We start from the raw sequence: 23,265 nt of genomic DNA, 5'->3' as shown, positions 1-23,265 counted from the left end.
ACACATAAATATTAACTCATTTTTGTATTAGTGCCGTGTGGTTCCCGGCACCAATACGAAGAAAATAGGACCACTCCATCTCTTTCCCATGGATGTCGTAGAAGGCGATTAAGGGATAGGCTTATAAACTTTGGACTCTTCTTTTAGGCGATAAGCTATCAAACTGTCAATATTTGAATCTCAATTCTATCATCAAGCCAAAAAGCTCAACGTGGCCTATCAGGCTTTTCAAGTCTGTTGATTCTGTCTAACCCGCAAGGGATATAGACGTTACTATATGTATGTATTTATTATAAAATATAGTATAGTTGTGTTAGTATCTCGTAACACAAGTCTCGAACTCACTTCGAGGCTAACTCAATCAGTGTAATTTGACCCTTATGTACATATATAAAAAAAACAATATTAAAATATTGATATTGAAACATACCTACGCATGATGTTGAGTGCCTTTTGGAACTCGTGCTCGGCCAAGTGGTACTCCGACGCCAGGATCGAGCATTGCTCCAGGGTCACTGACATGCCCGTGCGGTCTTTGGCGCTTTTGCACGAGGTGAATCTTATACCTGGAATCAAATATATACCTAATACTATGGCAAACGTAGTTTTGCCATATGAATAATTATAAAGTAATTTCTAGTTAAATAAAGGTGCCGTGTGGTTCCCGGCACCAATACAAAAAAGAATAGGACCATTCCATCTCTTCCCATGGATGTCGTAAAAGGCGAAGGGATAGGCTTACAAACTTGGGATTCTTTTTCAGGCGATGGATTTAGCAACCTGTCACTATTTGAATCTCAATTCTATCTTAAAGCCAAACAGCTGAACGTGGCCTATCAGTCTTTCCAAGATTGTTGGCTCTATCTACACCGCAAGGGATATAAACGTGACCATATGTGTAAATAATGTTAAGAGTGGACAACCCTTACCACTTACCCCTTATTATTATACCCCTTGTATGAAAAATAGATGTTGGCCGTTTCTCAGACTTAATTAATATGCTCACAAAATTTAATGAGAATCGGTCCAGCCGTTTCGGAGGAGTACGGGTACGAACATTGTGACACGAGAATTTATATCCTTCTATAATATTACAAATGCGAAAGTTTGTAAGTCAGTATGGATGTTTGTTAGTCTTTCACGCAAAAACTACTGAACCGATTACGATGAAATTTGGTATGTAGGTAGCTGAAGACCCAGAATAACATATAGGCTACATTTTATCCCGGAGTTCCCGCGGGATTGATAGAGTTCCATGCGGACGAAGTCGCGGGCGGCCTCTAGACTAAAGATATTTATTTATTACGTTTCGCCAGCAGTTCCGCTCACTTGATAAAGTGAAATTCCCGTTCACTTGGGAATCAACAGAAGAGTAACGTATATTTACATACATACTTACATACATAAAATCACGCCTCTTTCCCGGAGGGGTAGGCAGAGGCTACTATTACTATTCACTTGCCACGATCTCTGCATACTTCCTTCCCTTCATCCACATTCATAACTCTCTTCATTCAAGCTCAGCGGTTCCGTTTTTTATATTTTCCAGGGTTAAAACTACCTACTATTACACTCATTTCTTAAAAATCGGTTTACCATTCATAAGCCTGGTGGCCAGAGACGCCAAGTGGAGGACTTCCACGTTCATCGGCACCTTCTTGTGCACGGCTATCCTCAAGTTCTCCATAACCTCCTCCAGAGGTTTGGTTCGCGAGGAAGCTGTCAAAAAAATGACCATTTACCTATCTATCTACATTATCGAGAAAATTAAAAAACATATATAATACCAAATGTTATAAAGGTTGTAAGGTCAATCAAATAAGGGTCATGTCACCTCTAATGAGTGGTTCATAAGTACCACCTCAAATGAGTGGTTCTAAAGTACCACCACAGAAGAGTTGTTCTAAAGTACCGCCTCGAATGAGAGGTTCTAAAGTAGCACCTCAAATGAGTGGCTCTAAAGTACCTCCTCATATGAGTGGTTCTAAAGTACCTCCTCATATGAGTGGTTCTAAAGTACCACCTCAAATGAGTGGTTCTAAAGTACCACCTCTAATGAGTGGTTCTTAAGTACCACTTCAAATGAGTGGTTCTAAAGTAACACTTCAAATGAGTGGTTCTAAAGTGCCATCTCAAATGAGTGGTTTTAAAGTGCCACCTCAATGGGTGGTTCTATAGTACCACCTCAAATGAGTGGTTCTAAAGCACCACCACAAATTAGAGGTCCTAAAGTACCACCTAAAATAAGTGGTTCTAAAGCACCACCTCTAATGAGTGGTTCTAAAGTACCACCTCAATGAGTGGTCCTATAGTACCACCTAAAATGAGTGGTCCTAAAGCACCACCTCACATGAGTGGTTCTAAACTACCACCTCAATTGAGTGGTCCTAAAGTACCACCCAAAATGAGTGGTCCTAAAGTACCACCTAACAAAACTGTCACCTCTCGTGTGGTGGTCCTCCGTGGCCAGCTTGGTGTACTCGTGGTGGTACTTGCACAGTCGGCGGAGGTTGTCCGCGTTGGAGTGGTACTGCGGCACCGTCTCGCCCAGCGCTTCGGCCAACCGAGCCTTGCAGTTGATGCCGATGTTGAAAAACACGGCGGTTATCGTGAACGATAGGTGCTGGCGACAATATTAATTAAATTATAATTATTGATCTATCGTGTGGTTCTTGGCAGTTTAAAAATGGGCTGTTTAAACACTCTTCCAAAGCGCATAAGCGTGTAGAGAAAGCGGCGGAACAAACTACACTGCAGCATTTTCATCGGACGTCAATTTACAAATATACATAGATCTCTTGAATCCAAATCGTGGACGAATGCAAATTGTCTACATTAAAAACTGTGAATGATTGTAAAACTGAGTGAGTGCCGTGTGGTTCCCGGCACCAATACAAAAAAGAATAGGACCACTCCATCTGTTTCCCATGGATGTCGTAAAAGGCGACTCAGGGATAGGCTTACAAACTTGGCATTCTATTTTTAGGCGATGTGCTAGCAACCCGTCACTATTTGAATCTCAATTCTATCATTAAGCCAAATAGCTGAGCGTGGCCTATCAGTCTGAATGTCTGAGTCTGAGACAGAGAAGACAGAGCCAACAGTCTGAGTTTCAAGACTGTTGGCTCTGTCTACCCCGCAAGGAATATGGACGTGACCATATATATTTATGTATGTATGATTGTAAAACTAATGATTTCAATAATAATAAGTACAATTTATAAATTAAATTTTAGTTCGTTGTCATCTTTTTTCTTTCATTTTATAAGTAGTTTTAATTTGATTTAATTGTAATCTATATTATATCTACCTAATTAATTAAAGAAAAACACTGACCTCTTTACAAGTGAACTTGGAAAACAATGAGTCTGACACGGGAATGTACACGGTGAGAGCGCCCCGGGTACCATTCAGCTGGGGTACCGCCATGTTGCTGAAATAATATTGTGTCATTAACCTGTCACTATTCGAATCTCAATTCTATCATTACACCAAGCGGCCGAACGTAGGCCACGTTATCAGTCTTTTCGACACTGTTGGCTCTGTCTACCCCGCAAGGGATATAGACGTGATTGTGTATGTGTGTGTGTGTTGAAATATCTAAATTATTATTTTTTATGATAAATTACACAGATTGAGTCAACCTCGAAGTAAGTTCGACACTTGTGTTACGAGATACTAACTCAACGATACTATATTTTATAATAAATACTTATATAGATACATATCCAAGACCCAGGACAATCAAAAAATGTTATTTTCTCATTATGCGTTGGCCGGGATTCGAACCCGGGTCACATATAAGCGTACTACCGCTGCGCCACAGAGGCCGCCAATATGAACTAGCTTATTCTTAAGACTTCATGATTGAGACAATTTTTAAAAAAAATTTTTGCGATACTCCTGCCCCAGTAAAGACAGCCGCTGGAACGCTTAAACACTAAAGCTGTCCCATTTCACTTCATAATAAAAAGTGAAACAGCGAGCGATAATAATAAATAACATTTATAAACAGTATGTTTTCAATAACAAATTACAGTTGTAAACAGTATGTTTTTTTATTAAGATTCCCCTGTACGGTCAAATGTCCAAAGTACTTATGATGATCTTTCATAGTAGATAAATAATTCATTTAATTGCTACACACAGTATAAATTTAAACATCAGGAATTCCATAAAGTTTGTACACTCAGCTTATGTAATACCTGGGCCACCTCCCATACTTAAATCAAGGCGAAATGGCACAGCTATCTCCTGAAACCACTGTACTAAGGTACATTATTATTTGAAAAAAAAAAATCTCACCTATGCCCGACTTTGGTGAGCTTAAATACGACATTCTGCAGGTCTTCCACGGCCACCACCATGTCCCCCCACATGGCCTTCTCCCGGGAGTACAGGCTGAGGAGGCCCTCGAACTCGCACAGCGGCCCGAGACCGCTGCTGAGCACTTTAACCACTATGTCGCTGGGGACGGAACACAGCCAGCAAAGTAGACCAGTTGTAACTGTGGTCAGCTGAAATAGAAATACTCATTTTGAACGATTTCTTCGAACTTATTTAGAGGCTAACTCGATCTGTGTAATTTGTCTTGTATGTATGTGATGTGCCGTGTGGTTCCCGGCATTATTCTATCAAGATAAATATATACGTGATTATATGTATGTATGAAACGAGTTGTCAGATGTATTTGCTATGAAAGTTTTAAAATTACGTTATTAACTAGTTCATATTGTTTGAAGACCTTTACACATGCCTTTTAAATAGGGTCATCACCATCCGTCCGGGTTTCCCCGGATTTGTCCTAGTTTAGAGGGCATCCGGGGAGCGTCCGGGGAAGGTTTCATTTGTTGACCGGGTTTTAAAAAATTAATAAATAAAAAAAATTTGGGCCGCCCGCGAGACACGCACTATACTCGCACACCACAATCAACCGACGAACCAAGTATATTCACCGTTAAAAAAGCTGATTTATATAAACAATTTGTATCAAATTGTAATATGATTCTGTGTTGTTAAAATAATGAATAAATAAAAAAAGTGATTTATGACATTTTCAAATGTCTTTTATTGCATTGTATATGTTTAAAAGATCTTGTTGACATGTCCGGCTTTCGGACTCTAAAATCCGGGGTTTTCGCGCGTCTTGTCTGATTTTCCAAATTTTAGAGATGGCAACCCTACTTTTAAAGTATACTAGAGGCCGCCCGTGACTTCGTCCACGCGGGAACCTATCATAACTTAACTATCAATCGCGCGGGAAATCCGAGATAAAATGTAGCCTATATGTTATTCTGGGTCTTCAGCTACCCAACATACCTAATTACATCGTAATCTTATCAGTAGTTTTTTCGTGAAAGAGTAACAAACATCCATACTGACATCCTGATCTGACATACTCACAAACATTCGCATTTACAATATTACTAGCGACCCGCCCCGGCTTCGCACGGGTGCAAAATTCGGAAAAAATTATACATAAAAACCTTCCTCTCCACTCTATCTGTTACAAAAAAACCGCATCAAAATCCGTTGCGTAATTTTAAAGATTTAAGCATACAGACAAACGGACTAAAATAGCGACTTTGCTTTACACTATGTAGTGAAGTTGTATTTATAACAGCAACGTACCGCCTGCGAAAAACACGTGTCCCTCCTCATTTGGAGCGCGGCCCTGTCTCGGGCCCAGCCGGCGGCCTCGCAGCGCAGGCGCAGCGCCGCGTGCGAGATGCGCAGCCAGCGCGCCACCTCGCCGCTGCTCCACTTCAACGACTCCATGTAACCTTTGAGCTGCTCGATTTTCTCATCCAACGCGGTTGCGTCTGGGAAAGTAATTTGTTTGTTTGTTTATTTGTTTGTAAAAGCTTTATTGCATAGAAATTTACACAGTAACAAGAAAATAGTACATAGTTATAAAATAAATAAATCACTTGCAATAGCGGACTTATCCCATGAAGGGATCTCTTAAGTAATTACGTACTTACATAAATGCTTATATCATGCGTCTTTCCCGATGGGGTAGGCAGAAACCACATCTTACCACTTATCATAATCCCTGCATACTTCTTTCGCTTTATCATTGATTCCTGTCTTCATGCAGGCTCGTCGGTATGCAACCTATTGCTAGAACGTCTCCGATTTGATCAAGGTACGTTCGTCTAGGCCTTCCCACTCAAACAGTACAACATTCACCTTCCCTTTGTATACATATTTGCATAGTCAACCTGCTTTCAATCATCCTCTCGACATGACCAAACCATACAGGCATTTCCATTGCGTGGATAACAATAAAATTAATATATACGGGACAGATAACATAGATTGAGTTATCATCAACAGATGTTGGTCAGTGAGAGAGGTGATGGTTGGAGACAGACATCAACTCTCACCATGGAGACAGCAGACTGCCTCGGCTGAGCCCTTGGCTTCATCAACAGATCTTGGTCAGTGAGAGAGGTGATGGTTGGAGACGGACATCAACACTCACCATGGAGACAGCAGACTGCCTCGGCTGAGCCCTTGGCTTCATCAACAGATGTTGGTCAGTGAGAGAGGTGATGGTTGGAGACAGACATCAACACTCACCATGGAGACAGCAGACTGCCTCGGCTGAGCCCTTGGCTTCAACAACAGATGTTGGTCAGTGAGAGAGGTGATGGTTGGAGACGGACATCAACACTCACCATGGAGACAGCAGACTGCCTCGGCTGAGCCCTTGGCTTCATCAACAGATGTTGGTCAGTGAGAGAGGTGATGGTTAGAGACAGTAATGAACACTCACCATGGAGACAGCAGACTGCCTCGGCTGAGCCCTTGGCTTCATCAACAGATGTTGGTCAGTGAGAGAGGTGATGGTTGGAGACAGTAATGAACACTCACCATGGAGACAGCAGACTGCTTCGGCTGAGCCCTTGGCTCCATCAACAGATGTTGGTCAGTGAGAGAGGTGATGGTTAGAGACAGTAATGAACACTCACCATGGAGACAGCAGACTGCCTCGGCTGAGCCCTTGGCTTCATCAACAGATGTTGGTCAGTAAGAGAGGTGATGGTTAGAGACAGACATCAACACTCACCATGGAGACAGCAGACTGCCTCGGCTGAGCCCTTGGCTTCATCAACAGATGTTGGTCAGTGAGAGAGGTGATGGTTGGAGACAGACATCAACACTCACCATGGAGACAGCAGACTGCCTCGGCTGAGCCCTTGGCTTCATCAACAGATGTTGGTCAGTGAGAGAGGTGATGGTTAGAGACAGTAATGAACACTCACCATGGAGACAGCAGACTGCCTCAGCTGAGCCCTTGGCTTCATCAAAAGATGTTGGTCAGTGAGAGAGGTGATGGTTGGAGACAGACATCAACACTCACCATGGAGACAGCAGACTGCCTCGGCTGAGCCCTTGGCTTCATCAACAGATGTTGGTCAGTGAGAGAGGTGATGGTTAGAGACAGTAATGAACACTCACCATGGAGACAGCAGACTGCTTCAGCTGAACCTTTGGCTACTGCTACCAAGGCTTCATCAACGTTGCTGCTGATATTGGTCAGGTAAGACAGGTGCATGTCCCTCGCAGCAGGGTCTAGCTGGGTCGCTGGGAACCCGGTGGAGTCCCGTCGGTCGCTGCCCTGGTAGGGAATAGCTTTACATGAATATCACAGGGATTGAGCTACATTATCTAAGCATACCAGGTGCAACCTTCTCAATGAGCTTCATAGGGAAGCCTACATTATTACTGTACGAAAACTGATACATTGAAAATTACTGATAAAGCACAGCTTTAATGCTGGTCTGGTATCAATTCAACCAAGGCAAATGCTTTCAACCTTGAGATTAACTTGACTAGCGACCTGTCAATATATGAATCTCAATTCCTTCAGAAAAGCATCCAGCTGAAGGTAGCCTTCAATTTATCTCTAGACTTATAATTTGTCTACCCCTTTGGTTTAATGATGTTAGACACATATTTCGCGTTATTTTGTAAGCACTCTATTCTCATTGTAATGAGATAAAATCTGGGTTTGACATGGTATCCTGTTTACCTGATCATTACCACCAAATATCAGACTTCATTTTCGTGGTCAATGGACACTGAGCGGATTTTACTTATAATATGCGTACAGATAGTTTGAGTTAGAAAACAGTTAGTTTTTTATCGAGTTGCAACTTTCACAAAAATAAAAAGGTAGGTAATTAAGTAGGTACATTGTATACACAATACAATAAATATGCAAACTAAAATGTTACATGACAAAAAAATATTATAGCATTTAGTATGTCCTAACCCTAAGGTTGACTGGAAGAGATAGTTTTATTTTGTTTTTATTTTTGGTGCAATTATGAGTTTATCTACCTATTTATGTCACGAACATTATAGACATATTATTTGTTTACGTAAACATTCGCGACAACCATGCAAAACACACCATTAAAATTTTAATAGAATACAAATAACAAACTTTTGTAATGAAAAAAAAACAGCAAATCTGATTTAAATCATTAAAAAATATACTTATTAGGTACTTTATAACATGAAACATACAGCTTAGCATTGCGATAATGTAATAAAATAAAATAATGGAATCGCTTGTCTGTGATTATGCTACCAAGTCTACCAAGTCCAGAGTGACCGTACGAGGACCCTGGGCTCCTCTCCAGAACATGGAGGATGATAAATTAAGTTTTAAAAGTTCAATCAATCTATTATTAAGCCATCCAGCTAATTGTGACCTTTTTAAGACATGTGTAACAATTGGCTCTGTCTAACCCGTAAGGAATATAGACCTGTTACGCTTGCACAGATTTTGATTAAATTTGTTATATTAAGATAGTGCCGTGTGGTTTCCGGCACCATTAGACAATAAAGAAAAGGACCACCCCATCTCTTTCCCATGGATGTCGTAAAAGGCGACTAAGGGATAGGCTTATAAACTTGGGATTCTTCTTTTAGGCGACAGACTAGCAACTTGTCACTATTTGAATCACAATTCTATCATTGAGCCAAACAGCTAAACGTGGCCTGTTAGTCTTTTTAAGACTATTTGCTCTGTATATCCGGCGTATGTATATTGTTATAATAATACTCTTGTATAAATGTCCACAGAAACAAGATAGGTGAAATTCTAGTCTAACGACGCAGAACTGCGAGAAAGAGCTTGTATAAAATATAACAGTTGGTGAATAAATTTGCATTGCAATTCGCTGAGTTCAAAAGGGCATATGCGACTCTAAATGTGTATATGATACTAGCTGTGCCCGCGACTTCGTCCGCGCGGAATAGTTATTTTGGGCATCATTGAAGGCCCTTAAGGATAATTAATTTTAATAGTAAAGTAATTTAAATAATCGTCTTATCATTTCGTGTAATAATCTGACAAATCCGTGATTGTGATGAAAGAAGAAGGGTAATATCAGCATGGTGGTGGTTTGGTGCACCAAAATAAAAAAGAATAGGATTACTCCATCTCTTTCCCATGGATATTGTAAAATGCGATTAAGGGATAGGCTTATAAACTTGGGATTGTTCTTTTAGGCGACAGACTAGTAACCTGTCACTACTTGAATCTCAATTCTATCATAAAGCCAAACAGCTGAACGAGCAGAACAGAAAGCACCTTAAAAAATAAAAGCTTTTTAAATTCCTCACTTGTCACTATATATAATTGGCACAGATTTGACTTAAATTTAGTAAATAATTTTGTTTAGGCTTATTTTTTTAACATAACCTTACCTTATTTTAACACATTTATAATTTCGCCAAAAAAATATCATAATAAACTATTAAAGACATTAAACTACCGCATTAAAAAAAAAACATAATGTCACAATTCATAATTTTAAACTTATTTAAAACATATACAAAATATATTTAAAAATATACTGAGGATAACGATCGCAGTCATTTCTATATTTGTTGGATAAAATAAAATCGCATTTGCAATGTTTGGCTAATGGCGATTTCATTCAGCCAATCAGAATTTATTATCATACTAGAGACCGCCCGCGACTTCGTCCGCGTGGAATCATTCCCGCGGGGACTGCGGCATAAAAAGACACAAAAAGTAGCCTATATGTTATTCTGGGTCTTCAGCTACCTACATACCAAATTTCATCGTAATCAATTCAGTAGTTTTTGCGTGAAAGAGTAACAAACATCCATACTGACATACAAACTTTCGCATTTATAATATTGCATTAATTATATTAGTGTATTCTCCGGTTGTACCTCCGCCGCTATGCTTCAGAGCCCAGGGTTAACTCTTTATTATATAGATATATACTCTTTATTGCACCATAAAGAGTAAAACATCACAAAACAGACAGAGATGGTACAAAGGCGGACCTATCGCTAATGCAATCTCTTCCAGTCAACCTTTGGGTGGAAGGAAACCAAACAGGAGATTGGCGTTGGCGCAGAGCAAGATAAATAAACGTTTATTATCAACTACAATTAGTTCATTAGCAATTTCAATATACATACATATACCAAATCACGTCTATATTCCTTGCAGGGTAGACAGAGTCAACAGTCTTGAAAAGATTGATGATAGGCCACGTTCAGCTGTTTGCTTAATGACAAAATTGAGATTCAAATAGCTAGCCCATCGCCTAAAAGAAGAATCGCATTTTTATAAGCCTATCCCTGAGTCGCCTTTTACGACTTCCACTGGAAAACAGATGGGTGGTATAACAGTCGCATTTTAAAATTCCAAGCTATCATTAAAGTTAAACAGCAATTCGCACTGCAATATTTTTAAATTACACCTCTGTCGCGATCGATCAAAATAAAACATCACAGATGTGCCACTTCGATTATTTAACCCATTACAATTCCAAGTTTAACTTATTTTACTACTTCATAGAAGGAAATAACGTGAAATGCAGCTTAATCTCATATCATCAGTCTCATACGGCCTCTGTGGCGCAACGGTAGTAAGCTTGTCTGTAACACCGGAGGTCCCGGGTTCGAATCCCGGTCAGGGCATGATGAGAAAAAAACTTTTTCTAATTGGCCTGGGTCTTGGATGTTTATTTAAATAAGTATTTATTTATTATAAAATATAGTATCGTTGAGTAAGTATCTCGTAACACAAGACTCGAACTTACTTCGAGGATCAATCTGTGTAATTTGTCCCGTATATATTTATATTATTATTTAATATATCTACCTCAAACAAAATAAGGTCTCAGTTGTGATAGTGACTATTTTAATCATCACATGATTAATGCAAAAAAAGGTCCACAAAATGCTTAACATTTAAATGGATATAAATCAATCATTATTATCGTCCTCACGAGCAGGTGATATTAAATTCGCTAGGCTAAATATAATACTTATATAATAAAATTATGACATAGGAAAAAATTACAGAAATATGTTCAGAGACTTGCAAACGCTGTTTTTAAGTGCAGCAAAATGAAAAGTAGATTTAATATTACTCTTCTGTTTTCACGTTATTTGCGTGAACGTAAAATTAAAATTTAATCTCAAATTCGCCAGCAGTTTAAAACTATTATCTAAAGCCTAATAAGAAATTATGACAAACACGAAAGTTACATAAAAATATAATAATAATAAAGAAAATAATTCACAAAACCGAACAAAATGTATTCCCATTTTGAGGACGCAATAATCGCCAGAACAATATGCATAATAAGTGCTATTTGCAAAGCTGAAAACACAATTAACGCTAAGAAATCCAAATTCGCAAGCAATATATACACTTAAGAGGTGTTAATTTTAATAGTTGTAATGATTTTCAATTGAAGTTATTCTGTGAGTTTTACACGATTCATGCACAACAAAATAAAATTCAAAATAACTTTTTTAAAAAGAGAACCGCCTCCAATCGATACTGTCCTTTTTGGAAATCGGCTAAATTTTTATAACCATATCCTAGGTATTTATAACAACCATTTTTTCTAAAAACCGCATTAAAATCGGTTCAGCGAAACGCGAGATAATCGCGGACAACATACAAACATACATACAGGTGAAACGGAGAACCACCTTATTTTGAAGGTGGTTAAAAAGCAAATAAATAAATCTCCAGACAAAAAAAATTAATGAAATAGAATCAATTAATACTGTAATCAGACACACATACATATTTTACATGTCTATAGCCCTTGCGGGGTAGACAGAGTCAACAGTGTTGAAAAGACTGAAAGACCACGTTCAGCTTTATGGCTTCACAATGGAATTGAAATTCAAATAGTTACAGGTCGCTAGCATATCGCCTACAAGTAGAATCCCAAGTTTATCAAGTAATTAAAAATACGTGTTAAATAATTGAGAATCAAATCAACATGTTGAAAATCAAATTAATGTCTGATACGTAGCGAAAATTATATTTAAAGTGTACCCGAAGTAAAAACTTTATCTTATTTCCTTACAACTTACAATATAATAAAACCAGTAACTATAAAGAGGTTCTCATAAATTCTACATACCAACGCTTAACTTAAAAAAAAAACATATGAGAAAAAAATTACCTTTTTCTTATCATTCCCCGCGATGCTATTCATCAAACTCCTATAAGACACTTGCTCCAGCGACGCGGAAGACTTGAAATCGCTCCTCAAACTGCCATGCCTTGTCTTATTGTTATCAAAAGACAAACTCTGCGTATCATTCAGTTTGGGCTTCGCCAGCGACCGAACGGATCTGAACGACAGATTCAAATTGCTCCGTTCCTTCTTCTCGGATTTGAAGTAGTTGTTGTAGAATTGCAATTCTGTTATGTCTTTCTGATTCGCCTGTTGGTTGGCGAATATGTTGGGCACGCTCGATGATAAGTTGGGGAAGTCAACGGTAGGGGAGGTTTCCTTGGAGCTGGAGCTGGACGAAGCGTCCAGGGTGTCGCAGTCTGAGCTCATGGTGTCGAACATCGAGTATAGCTCTGTGAGGCGGACGATTGTGGACATGGCCTGTGGGGGTACAAAAAACAACGCTTTATATAATATCACATATAAAATATATATAATCACGTCTATATCCCTTGCGGGGTAGACAGAGCTAACAGTCTTGTAATGACTGATAGGCCACGTTCAGCTATTTGGCTTTAATATAGAATTGAGATTCAAATAGTGACAGGTTGGTAGCCCATCACCTAAAAGAAGAATCCCAAGTTTTTAAGCCTACCCCTTAGTCGCCTTTTACGACATCCATGGGAGAGTGATAAAGTGGTCCTATTATTCTTTCTATTGGTGCCGGGAATCACACGGCACACATTTTCACGCTTTTTCACATTTATATTCTTCCTCCAGGCTTCAGTCCCGGTTGCATCCTCACCAATTTGGAGAGGAGCCCGGGGCAGGCCTTCCTTTGACCATGGATCCTGGATTGGGTGAGTCAGGGTTTTTACACGAAGCGACGCTACCTTTGCAGGGGGATCTAATCCGTATTGGACCGATCATGCTTATACATTCAGTTGCCTGAATGTGCAAGTTTCCTCACGATGTTTTCCCTCACCGTAAGAGCATCGGTTAGTATTCAAACTAATGTACATTACTTCGAAAATAGTCATTGGTACATTACCGAGGAATCCCACCTCGGATTAACCGTTTAAACGGACGAAGATAGTAAGTAAGTACAATATAATCACCTGTGTTTCGTTGTTATCAGCATAATTATTTTCCGGCCAACCAATGAAGGACAGTGACTCTTCAATGGCGGTTGGTTCAAACAACGCGAGGAGACTTTTAACTTTGCTCTTTAGACCTGAAAACATAAAAAATTATAACCATCACCTTTCTCTAGTACTTGACATACATACATACATACTCGTATAATCACGTCTGTGTCCCTCGAGGGTTAAACAGAGCCAACAGTCTTGAAAATAATGAAAGGTCACGTTAAGCTGTATGACTTAATGATGGAACTCAGATTCAAATACTGACAGATAACTAGCATATCCCCTACAAGAGGAATGCCAATCGCATAAGCCTATCCCTCAGTCGCCTTTTACGACATCCATGGAAACAATTCTAAACAAAATATTTTAAAGTGTTGGAAATAACACGGAACTAACACTTAATACATAGTTGTTTTTTATGGAAAAAAAATGCATAATTGTAAAAACACGGCACCAAATTGAGCCAAAAAGTCTGCGCATGTGCTAAATTCACCAGCCATTTACCGCCTTATTATTTCTCCGTTCACTGAAAATAAGTTAATTTACGGTCCGAGCTCTGGCAAGTCTTTTGGAAATCTTACATATAAAATTCTCGTGTCACAATTTTGAAACGGCTTGACCGATTCTCATGAAATTTTGTGAGCATAGTGAGTAGGTCTAATAATCGGAAAATAAATTATCACTACACACGTGTTTTTTTTTACTAGAAATTACTTAAAAAATATTTACAATATGGTAAAACAACGTTACCTACTACTGTTAGTGCTCTATATTATTATACATACATACATATCGTCACGTCTATATCCCATGCGGGGTAGACAGAGCCAACAGTCTTAAAGACTAAATGGCCACGTTCAGCTATTTGGCTTAATGATAGAATTAAGATTCAAACAGTGACAGGTTGCTAGCTAGCCCATCGCCTAAAAGAAGAATCGCAAGTTTAAAAGCCTATCCCTTAGTCGCCTCTTACGACATCCACGGGAAATGAGATGGAGTGTTCCTTTCCTTTTTTATATTGGTGCCGGGAACCACACGGACAGCTAGTAATAAATTATATTTTTTACCAACTACTAGTTCGGCCTCTATATGTATGTACTAGAGGCCGCCCGCGACTTCGTCCGCATGAAAACCCTATCAATCCCGCGGGAACTCTGGGATAAAAAGTAGCCTATGTGTTATTCTGGGTCTTCAGCTACCTACATACCAAATTTCATGGTAATCGGTTCAGTAGTTTTTGCGTGAAAGAGTAACAAACATCCATACATCCATACAAACTTTCGCCTTTATAATAGTAGTAGGATATGTATCAATAACCTTCAAGGACCGGCGCCAAACACGTCTGCTTGGCCAGCAGCATCATCAGCACGTTGTCCAGGTCCACGCTGACCTCGTCCCGGAGTCGTCTGACGGCCACCACGTTCTCATACTCCGCCTCGATCTTGTTGCGAGCAGAATCCGCTGCGCTGTGACCATCCTTCACTTGCTGCACCAGGCTGGAATCGTTATTGTTATTTTTTTAAGGGACGTGTTCACTTTGACTTTTACATACATACATATAATCACGTCTATATCCCTTGTGGGGCAGACAGACTAACTAACTGCTAACTCAATTTGTGTGATTTGTCCCGTATATATATATATATATATATATATATATATATATATATATATATATAATAATATAATAATATATATATATATAGATGTACGTCAAATTGAACAATACGTCAAATTGAATTTGACGGCCTGTTCTTTATATATATATTATATATTTGACATATTGTAAAAGGCGACTAAGAAATAGGCTTATAAACTTAGGATTCTTCTTTTAGGCGATGGGCTAGCAACCTGTCACTGTTTGAATTTCAATTCTATCATTAAGCTAAATAGCTGAACGTAGGCGTTCAGTCTTTTCAAGACTGTTGGCTCTGTCCACCCCGCAAGGGATATAGACGTGACCATATGTATGTATGTATATTATTTTACACCTCTACGAAAATAAAAAGAAAATTGTTGTTTGTTGCCCCAATAAAATAGTATAAATATATTTTTTTAACCCCCGACGGAAAAATGGGGTGTTAAATGTTAACCATAATAAGATGAGGTTTTGTTATGTTCATGTAAAATTCTTCGCCGTGTGGTTCTCGACACCAAAAAAAAGAATAGGACCACTCCATCTCTTTCTCATTGATGTCGTAAAAGGCGACTAAGGGATAGGCTTATAAGTAATAAAATATTATAATTATATGTGCCATATAAATTCGGAATTTTTTAAAGTTAGATATTACAAATTTAGTTAACCTCAATACTACAATTACTATGTTAGTCAATAATTATAATTTCATTTTCTATAACACATGTACTTACGTTATAAGACCCCCGGTCCTCTCAGATTTGTGCGTGTGCGCAGCGAATGCCCCGGCGGTTATGACGTCGTGGAAACCGGTCTTGTTCAGCGTGTCGTTGTGAACCCAGAGCCGTTGGAGGTGCAGATTTATGGGCGCGAACTCTAGACTCGCTTCCTCTGTTAAAATAATTGGTCTTGGTTTCACAGGGATTAGGGAATAGACGAATTGTTATACTTTATTTTGGTTTCCGACACCAATAAAAAAAGAATAGGACAACTTTGTCTCATTCCCATAGATGTCGCCAAAGACGACTAAGGGATAGGGTTATAAACTTGGGATATCTTCTTTTAGGCGATGGGCTAGCAACCTATCACTATTTGAATCTCAATTCTATCATCATGCCAAACAGCTGAACGTGACCTATCAGTCTTTCAAGACTGTTGGCTCTGTCAAGGGATATAGACGGTGATTATATGTATGTATATATGTTTGTATGTTTGTATATATGTATGTACGTTTGTATGTATGTATGTTTGTACGTTTGTACGTTTGTTTGTATGTTTGTACGTTTGTACGTTTGTTTGTATGTATGTATGTTTGTACGTTTGTATGTTTGCATGTTTGTATGTGTGAATACCTTTCCTACTGCTGGCCTTGAAGTGCGCACTGTCCACCTGCTGCATGCACAGCTTGGAGTGGCAGTAGTGCCTCAGCAGCGCCACGTGGACGCTCACCAGCTCCAGCTGCCTGGAGTGCCACTGGTTGCACATCTCGCCGACTGACAGGAGCTCCTCCAGCAGCTCCTTCTCGCGGAGGATGTATATGTCCCTGTGGGGTGAAGGTGGGCATTTAGGTATAAAGTCACGTCTCTTTGCCGGATAGATTCCTTTGATAATCGGCATTGTTTTTGCACATACATACATACATAAAATCACGCCTCTTTCCCGGAGGGGTAGGCAGAGACTACCTCTTTTGTAATTGTTTTTAATTAACTGTATTGTATGTATTTGTAATTTTAGTACTTTTATTATTGTAAATACTCGCTCATAACAAGTTTTATATTAGTTAATAAGCTTGAGCAACTGCGCATACGCGTTTAGGATGCAAAGTTGGTACAATTTTAGTTATTAAGAAACCTTGTATCTTATTACTTAGTGTCTGTTTTGTTGCCTTATAAATAAATAAAGATAAAGATGAGAAATCTCCATTTTGAAAGATGGAGACTACATATAGATACACTTGTCATATGTAATGGAGTACGATTTACATACATAAAATCACGCCATTTTCTCGGTGGGGTAGGCAGTGATTACATCTTTCCACTTGCTACGATCTCTGCATACTTTCTTTCGCCTCATCCACATTTTTAACTACATTATTACACTACATTATCCTACTACTATTATAAAGGCGAAAGTTTGTATGGATGTTTGTTACTCTTTCACGCAAAAACTACTGAACCGATTACCATGAAATTTGGTATGTAGGTAGCTGAAGACCCAGAATAACACATAGGCTACTTTTTATCCCAGAGTTCCCGCGGGATTGATAGGGTTTCCATGCGGACGAAGTCGCGGGCGGCCTCTAGTAATACATATAATAAAAAAAAACTTAAGCGGAATTAAAATAATATTTATTACCACATGTCGGATATGTAATTTTTTTTAGAAACGGATAATTACAAAAACAGCAGCACGATTTTGCTAAAATTTGGCAGGGGGATAGACCAACTTCTTCAGCTATCAAGACATGTCGCTTATTTCTTTTAATTTTCCTGGGCGTAAATCTAGTTGTATATATTTTTTCTGGGCGTAAAACTAGTTGTATATATATTTATTTACTATGTTTTTTTGTTCAAACAGCACCACTTAAAATAGTAACGAATTAAGCGCCATCTAACAGGTTTTTTGCAAATACCACGGGAACTACAGTTTTTACTGAGATAAAAAGTACCCAAGTTCCACTCCAGACTCTCAATTACAAATACAGAAAATAACGCCGTCAAGTCGCAGACATTAGATCTGTATGTGGGACCAAAGCATTAATTAAAAAACTCAAAAAAAAAATTACTTCTCATATTCTATAGAAGTATGTAAGCTTAAAACTAAATTGTTACCTACACATTATAGATATATAGTTTTATTTATTGTGTTAAATTAGTAACTTTAAATGACCGCAGTCAAACTGTGAAAACAATTTTGGGGAATATTGTTTTAAGTTTATAATGAATATTGTGTAATAAATAAATAAAAAAAGTAATTAACAAACTCACTCTATAATATTACCTAGTTAGTATTAACTGAACTAAAACTATACTTACAACAGCTGCATCGGCATAGTATAACACAGTTTCGGTTCCGCCATGATCTCGTGCACCGTGATGTCCCCGCCCAGGCCCGAGTGGAACCTGTACGTCACCTGGTGGCTGTTCAGGAAGTTCTGCTTCAGCAGCGTCCCGTACGAGGGAAACTTCAGCTTGAGCCCCAGTCTGGGGGGCAGGGACTGCGACCGCCGGTGGCAGAGCACCTGGTGATAGATTCTAATTGAAATTTCTAACATAGATACGTACATATAATCACGTCCATATCCCTTGTGGGATAGACAGAGCGAACAGTCTTAAAAAGACTGAATAACCGCGTTCAGCTGTTTGGCTAAACGATAGAAATGAGATTCAAATAGTGACAGGTTGCTAGCCCATCGCCTAAAAGAAGAATCTCAAGTTTTTAAGCCTACCCCTCAGTCGCCTATTACGACATCCATTGCAAAAAGATGGAGTGGTCCTATTCTTCAATTGGTGCCGGGAACCACACGGCAGATTGCTACCTATAAATCTATTGTTCTATTCTATACCTTCTGTGGTATCTCAATGCTGTTCTTGTCGTTGGAGTGGCTGGGTGAGGTGCCGATATAGGAAGGCTCCAGGCTCCAACCGTTGACGGTCACGAAACCAATAGTCCTGTTCTCCCTCGTCTGGAGGGCCACTCGTAGTCTCTGAGCCTCCTAAAACATAACGACACATACATACATAGATACATAAAGTCAGGGTTATATCCCTTGCGGAGTAGACGGAGCCAACAGTCTTGAACTAAAAGGTCACGTTCGGTTTGATGATGGAATTGAGATTCAAATAGTGACAGGTTATAATAAATACTTATATACTTATATAGATAAACATCCAAGACCCAGGCCATTCAGATAACTATAAGTATAAACCTAGATATATAACGTCTTTACCCGTAAGAGGTATCCAGAGCCATAAATCTTGAAAAGACTGAAAGGCCCATCTAGGTGGCTTAGGAAGAATAAATGGGTATCTCTTGTATAGACATGTAATCTTGGTCTTCATCGTCACTTACCATCAGGTCAGATGAAAGACAAATGCCTTATCCAATATTGAATAAAAAAATAAATAAAATTTAAAAAATCAGTACATGTCAAAAAAAACGTTATATTTACTAGTCCTACTACTATTATAAAGGCGAAAGTTTGTATGGATGTTTGTTACTCTTTCACGCAAAAACTACTGAACCGATTACCATGAAATTTGGTATGTAGGTAGCTGAAGACCCAGAATAACACATAGGCTACTTTTTATCCCAGAGTTCCCGCGGGATTGATAGGGTTTCCATGCGGACGAAGTCGCGGGCGGCCTCTAGTAAAGAAATAAATATATATGGGACAAATTACACAGATTGAGTTAGCCTCGAAGTAAGTCCGAAACTTCTGTTACGAGATACTAACTCAACGATACTATATTTTATAATAAATACTTATATAGATAAACATCCAAGATCCAGACCAATCAGAGAAAGATCGTTTCTCATCATGCCCTGACCGGGATTGGAACCCGGGACCTCCGGTGACACAGACAAGCGCTCTACCGCTGCGCCACAGAGGCCGTCAAAGTAATAAATAAATACCTGTATAGTACTAAGTTGCAACGCTGTGAACCCCATGGGCACCATGGTCTCGGAGACCAGTTCCTTCACGTCGTACACCACGATCCTGACCTGAGCCTCGCCCGTAAGACCGTCGCTCGCCCGAAATAGTATTGTCTTCGAGAAAGACGGGTTGCTGCATGTCTGAAACAAATTACAGTGTTACTGACATAATTATTGTTAACCATCTTCCTGGAATAAGACCATCGAAGTCCCTTCTCTCTGGAGAGGAGCCCCAAGGTAGTCCTAAGGTAATAAGCAGCTCCGTAGTTAAGTTCATTAGCAATTATTCGTTCGTAAGCGTCGAAATTTCTAAGTTAGTAAATATACTAAAATAGAAATTTCGACGCTAAATTGGCAACACTGAAAGCTTGTTGCAACAAAATATCAAGAATAATTACGAATTTACCTGAAATATATTTCATGTCAAACATTTTCCGATCGAACCTATTTTTTACATGAAAATGAAGACGTTAACGAAAGTTTACAACAAGGCTTGTCCCCGTAACATGGCACGAGCGACGCCGTTTGCATCGCGCGAATAACTATCGCCGTCCCATTTCACGTCATAGGTAATAAAAATCGAAACAGCGGTAGTTTTACGCGCTATAAAAACGGCGTCGCGCGTGTGGTGTTACGGGAGCTGCAGTGGAGTGTATTAGTTTATATTCATATTCAAATTGAAATTTTTTATTCATTATTATACATTGGTTGCCGTCAAATAAAATACTTAAAACCAAGTTTACTGCCGCTTCCAAGGCGTCAGTGCAGAAGAAGCGGTAACAAACTGCACTGCAGCATTTTCTTCAACAACGTTAACTTCACATATATGTATAAAATATTTGTGCCAACTTTATCTCCATATATGTAGCCTTACCTCGACCACCTCCGTGGCGCCATACCGCACACACAGCCCCTTGAACTTGACGAACACCACAATAAGAGGGGAGGGGGGGCGCCCGTACGCGTCGCACAGCAAGTTGTCACATGACAACGCCAATTCGCACAGCGGTACTTCATTCATATCTGTATGAGAAAATTGTTGATCATCATCACTATAAAAAGTGCTTAATTAAAAAAAAAACAGCGTTAGTTTCGTCATGAGTTGCTTTATATGAGAGAGAAATAAAATAAGAAAATAGTCCAAGTCCGCCTTCCTGCTTTTCTCTCTCCACTTGGTCTAGTTGTGGGCTTCCTCAGATTTCAGTTCACTGGATCCCATATCATATTTTGCAACGTCTAGCTGTGACGTTTTCTACCGGCACGGTAACCGTAACCGGTAACGGCACGTCCAGACATGTTCTCCAAGTAATCTGCTGCTTTCCACAATACATGGCCGTACCAGTGAAAGCAGCTCTCCTTTATTTTGCCTGCTGTCACGACCATGGACGGAAGGTAAAAGGCAATACAGCTGAACATGACCTTTGAGTTTTAAAACTATCGGCTGTCTACCCACAAGAGATATAGCCATGACTATATGTAGGTTTGTCTCTCATCATCATCCCTTTCCCATGGATGTCGTAAAAGGCGACTAAGGGATAGGCTTACAAACTTGGGATTCTTGGTTTAGGCGATGAGTTAGCAACCTGTCACTGTTTGAATCTCAGTTCTATCATTAAGCCAAATAGCTTAATGTGGCCATTCAGTCTTTGCTAGACTGTTGGCTCTGTCTACCCCGCAAGGGATATAGACGTGACCATATGTATGTATGTATGTATGTAGGTTTGTATAAATATGACCAATGCTTACCTATAACAATTCCTTTCTGCATTCTATAACTTGCTACATCCAAAACAGGCCTGATTTTGTTCAGTCTTTCCTTCAGATCTGCTACCTGTGCCTTTATTTTGTCGTAGGACGCCATTTGTATTGCTTTGAGCCACATCGTGCGATCACTCTCGTTGAATGTGGCCAATCTGTACGATATTCCATTTTCCCACTCTGAAATGACATTCCATGTTAAAGCTGGAAACTTAACCGTGCTTTTCAGTAAAAGTTTTTGTTGCACGATGCTATTGTTTATTAACTGAAATTTAAAAGCCTAAAAGGTAATAAGCCTGCAGCAAATCTGCTGAAAATCACCATCGCATAAACAGCAAAGAAAAAATGTATCTTTTATCACTCAGTTCTACTTCTGTTCTGGACTAAAGATAAGCTTTAGAGCAGGCATAAGACAAAGCAAGATTGGAAAAGAAATCACTTGAGGCACAATAAGATTTTTTTTTGATGTATTTTTGTTTTTACAGAAGTAAAAAGCTTACCGAATTCACTTACCTATATGAAATGGCCATTGCCCGTTCTCATCCTGTTGCTGTACTTTAACTTGATGGAGTCCTAACACTATGACCCCCATGGGCTCGTACCATGGCTCTGGCCCTTTCAAATAAAAAAGTAGGTTTCCTCTCATACGAAACCATCTTACCGAACTTCCTGAAATTGGATAATGGCAAGTAGGATCTTTCAAAAGTCAACTACCTAAACTAATGCAGATTAATTGAATACCGTTATACACTTAAACCCTTTTTAAGGAGAAAAAGTTTAGTTAAAATTGTTTTGCCTAGCGATAATATTTTAAGACTAGAATATGAGAATTTATTTGTACTTAGTGTTCAGCATGGAACATTACTAATAATATAATATAAGAAGCTCTGACCTTCAGATCTGCGAAAAAATCCGTCCTGTCTCTCTCTCAAGACGAGTACACCTTCCCGATCGAATTTATTACAAGTCTGTGACGCTAGAGCAGCCAACTCTTGCTTATTGTATCGCATGGTTAACAAATTACATTATTTTAAATTTAAATGAGCATCATTGACGCACGGACAGTCCTGTAATACTTGAATTGAATTAGTTTTGTCAGCGAGGTTTCGAAGTTTTATGCATGCACTCAATGACGCATTTATGTATGTACACAATATGCTAACAACAATATTTATCTATTTTTTGCTGTCATTTCACTGCACAACGGATTTATATAAACTTTTTATTTATGTACATGTCAAACAATATAAAAAATTAAAATATTACACAAATAATACAAATAAACAGGAGAAACGACCGAGCAAGTACTGTAAGTACCTACCTACAGATACAGATTATAAATGTTTTTTTTTTCTACAGACATATAAACAATTTTTTTTTTTTTATTACACCTTTTCTCTATGGCGCTTTTACACTGTCAATACTTTGTCAATAATTGTCGTCAATACATATTGTAATTTCATTAAGCACCTACTCTTTCTCCCTATAATCTAATCTCTCCAAATCCTTACGTCACGCAGTAATTCGACGCATTTGTTGGTTCATGACACACAAACTTGCTCGACACTAAATTCACTCG

General features: G+C 38.9%; 1 protein-coding gene across 1 annotated transcript in view; it reads right to left on the bottom strand.

Annotated features, from left to right (window-relative positions):
• The window catches only part of LOC106129524 (inositol polyphosphate-4-phosphatase type I A), a 30,139-nt gene extending 7,135 nt beyond the window's left edge, over positions 1-23,004 (bottom strand). Inside the window, exons 1-19 of the mRNA XM_060953543.1 lie at positions 22,579-23,004; positions 22,200-22,355; positions 21,675-21,866; positions 20,803-20,951; positions 19,908-20,069; positions 18,838-18,987; positions 18,308-18,513; positions 16,625-16,815; positions 16,007-16,163; positions 14,954-15,132; positions 13,607-13,722; positions 12,495-12,929; positions 7,468-7,627; positions 5,632-5,822; positions 4,306-4,517; positions 3,337-3,433; positions 2,443-2,623; positions 1,597-1,719; positions 431-566 (exon numbers count right to left, since the gene is read on the bottom strand). Of these exons, the coding sequence (XP_060809526.1) occupies positions 431-566; positions 1,597-1,719; positions 2,443-2,623; positions 3,337-3,433; positions 4,306-4,517; positions 5,632-5,822; positions 7,468-7,627; positions 12,495-12,929; positions 13,607-13,722; positions 14,954-15,132; positions 16,007-16,163; positions 16,625-16,815; positions 18,308-18,513; positions 18,838-18,987; positions 19,908-20,069; positions 20,803-20,951; positions 21,675-21,866; positions 22,200-22,355; positions 22,579-22,696 (3,311 nt within the window). The 5' untranslated portion in view covers positions 22,697-23,004. The remainder of the gene's footprint in view (positions 1-430; positions 567-1,596; positions 1,720-2,442; positions 2,624-3,336; positions 3,434-4,305; positions 4,518-5,631; positions 5,823-7,467; positions 7,628-12,494; positions 12,930-13,606; positions 13,723-14,953; positions 15,133-16,006; positions 16,164-16,624; positions 16,816-18,307; positions 18,514-18,837; positions 18,988-19,907; positions 20,070-20,802; positions 20,952-21,674; positions 21,867-22,199; positions 22,356-22,578) is intronic.
• Positions 23,005-23,265: the final 261 nt, after the last annotated feature.

The sequence above is a fragment of the Amyelois transitella genome, chromosome Z, assembly GCF_032362555.1.
Source record: "Amyelois transitella isolate CPQ chromosome Z, ilAmyTran1.1, whole genome shotgun sequence".
Taxonomy (NCBI): Eukaryota; Metazoa; Arthropoda; class Insecta; order Lepidoptera; family Pyralidae; genus Amyelois; species Amyelois transitella.
The sequence above is the reverse complement of the archived record's forward strand: the minus strand, read 5'-3'. Positions and strand labels throughout refer to the sequence as shown.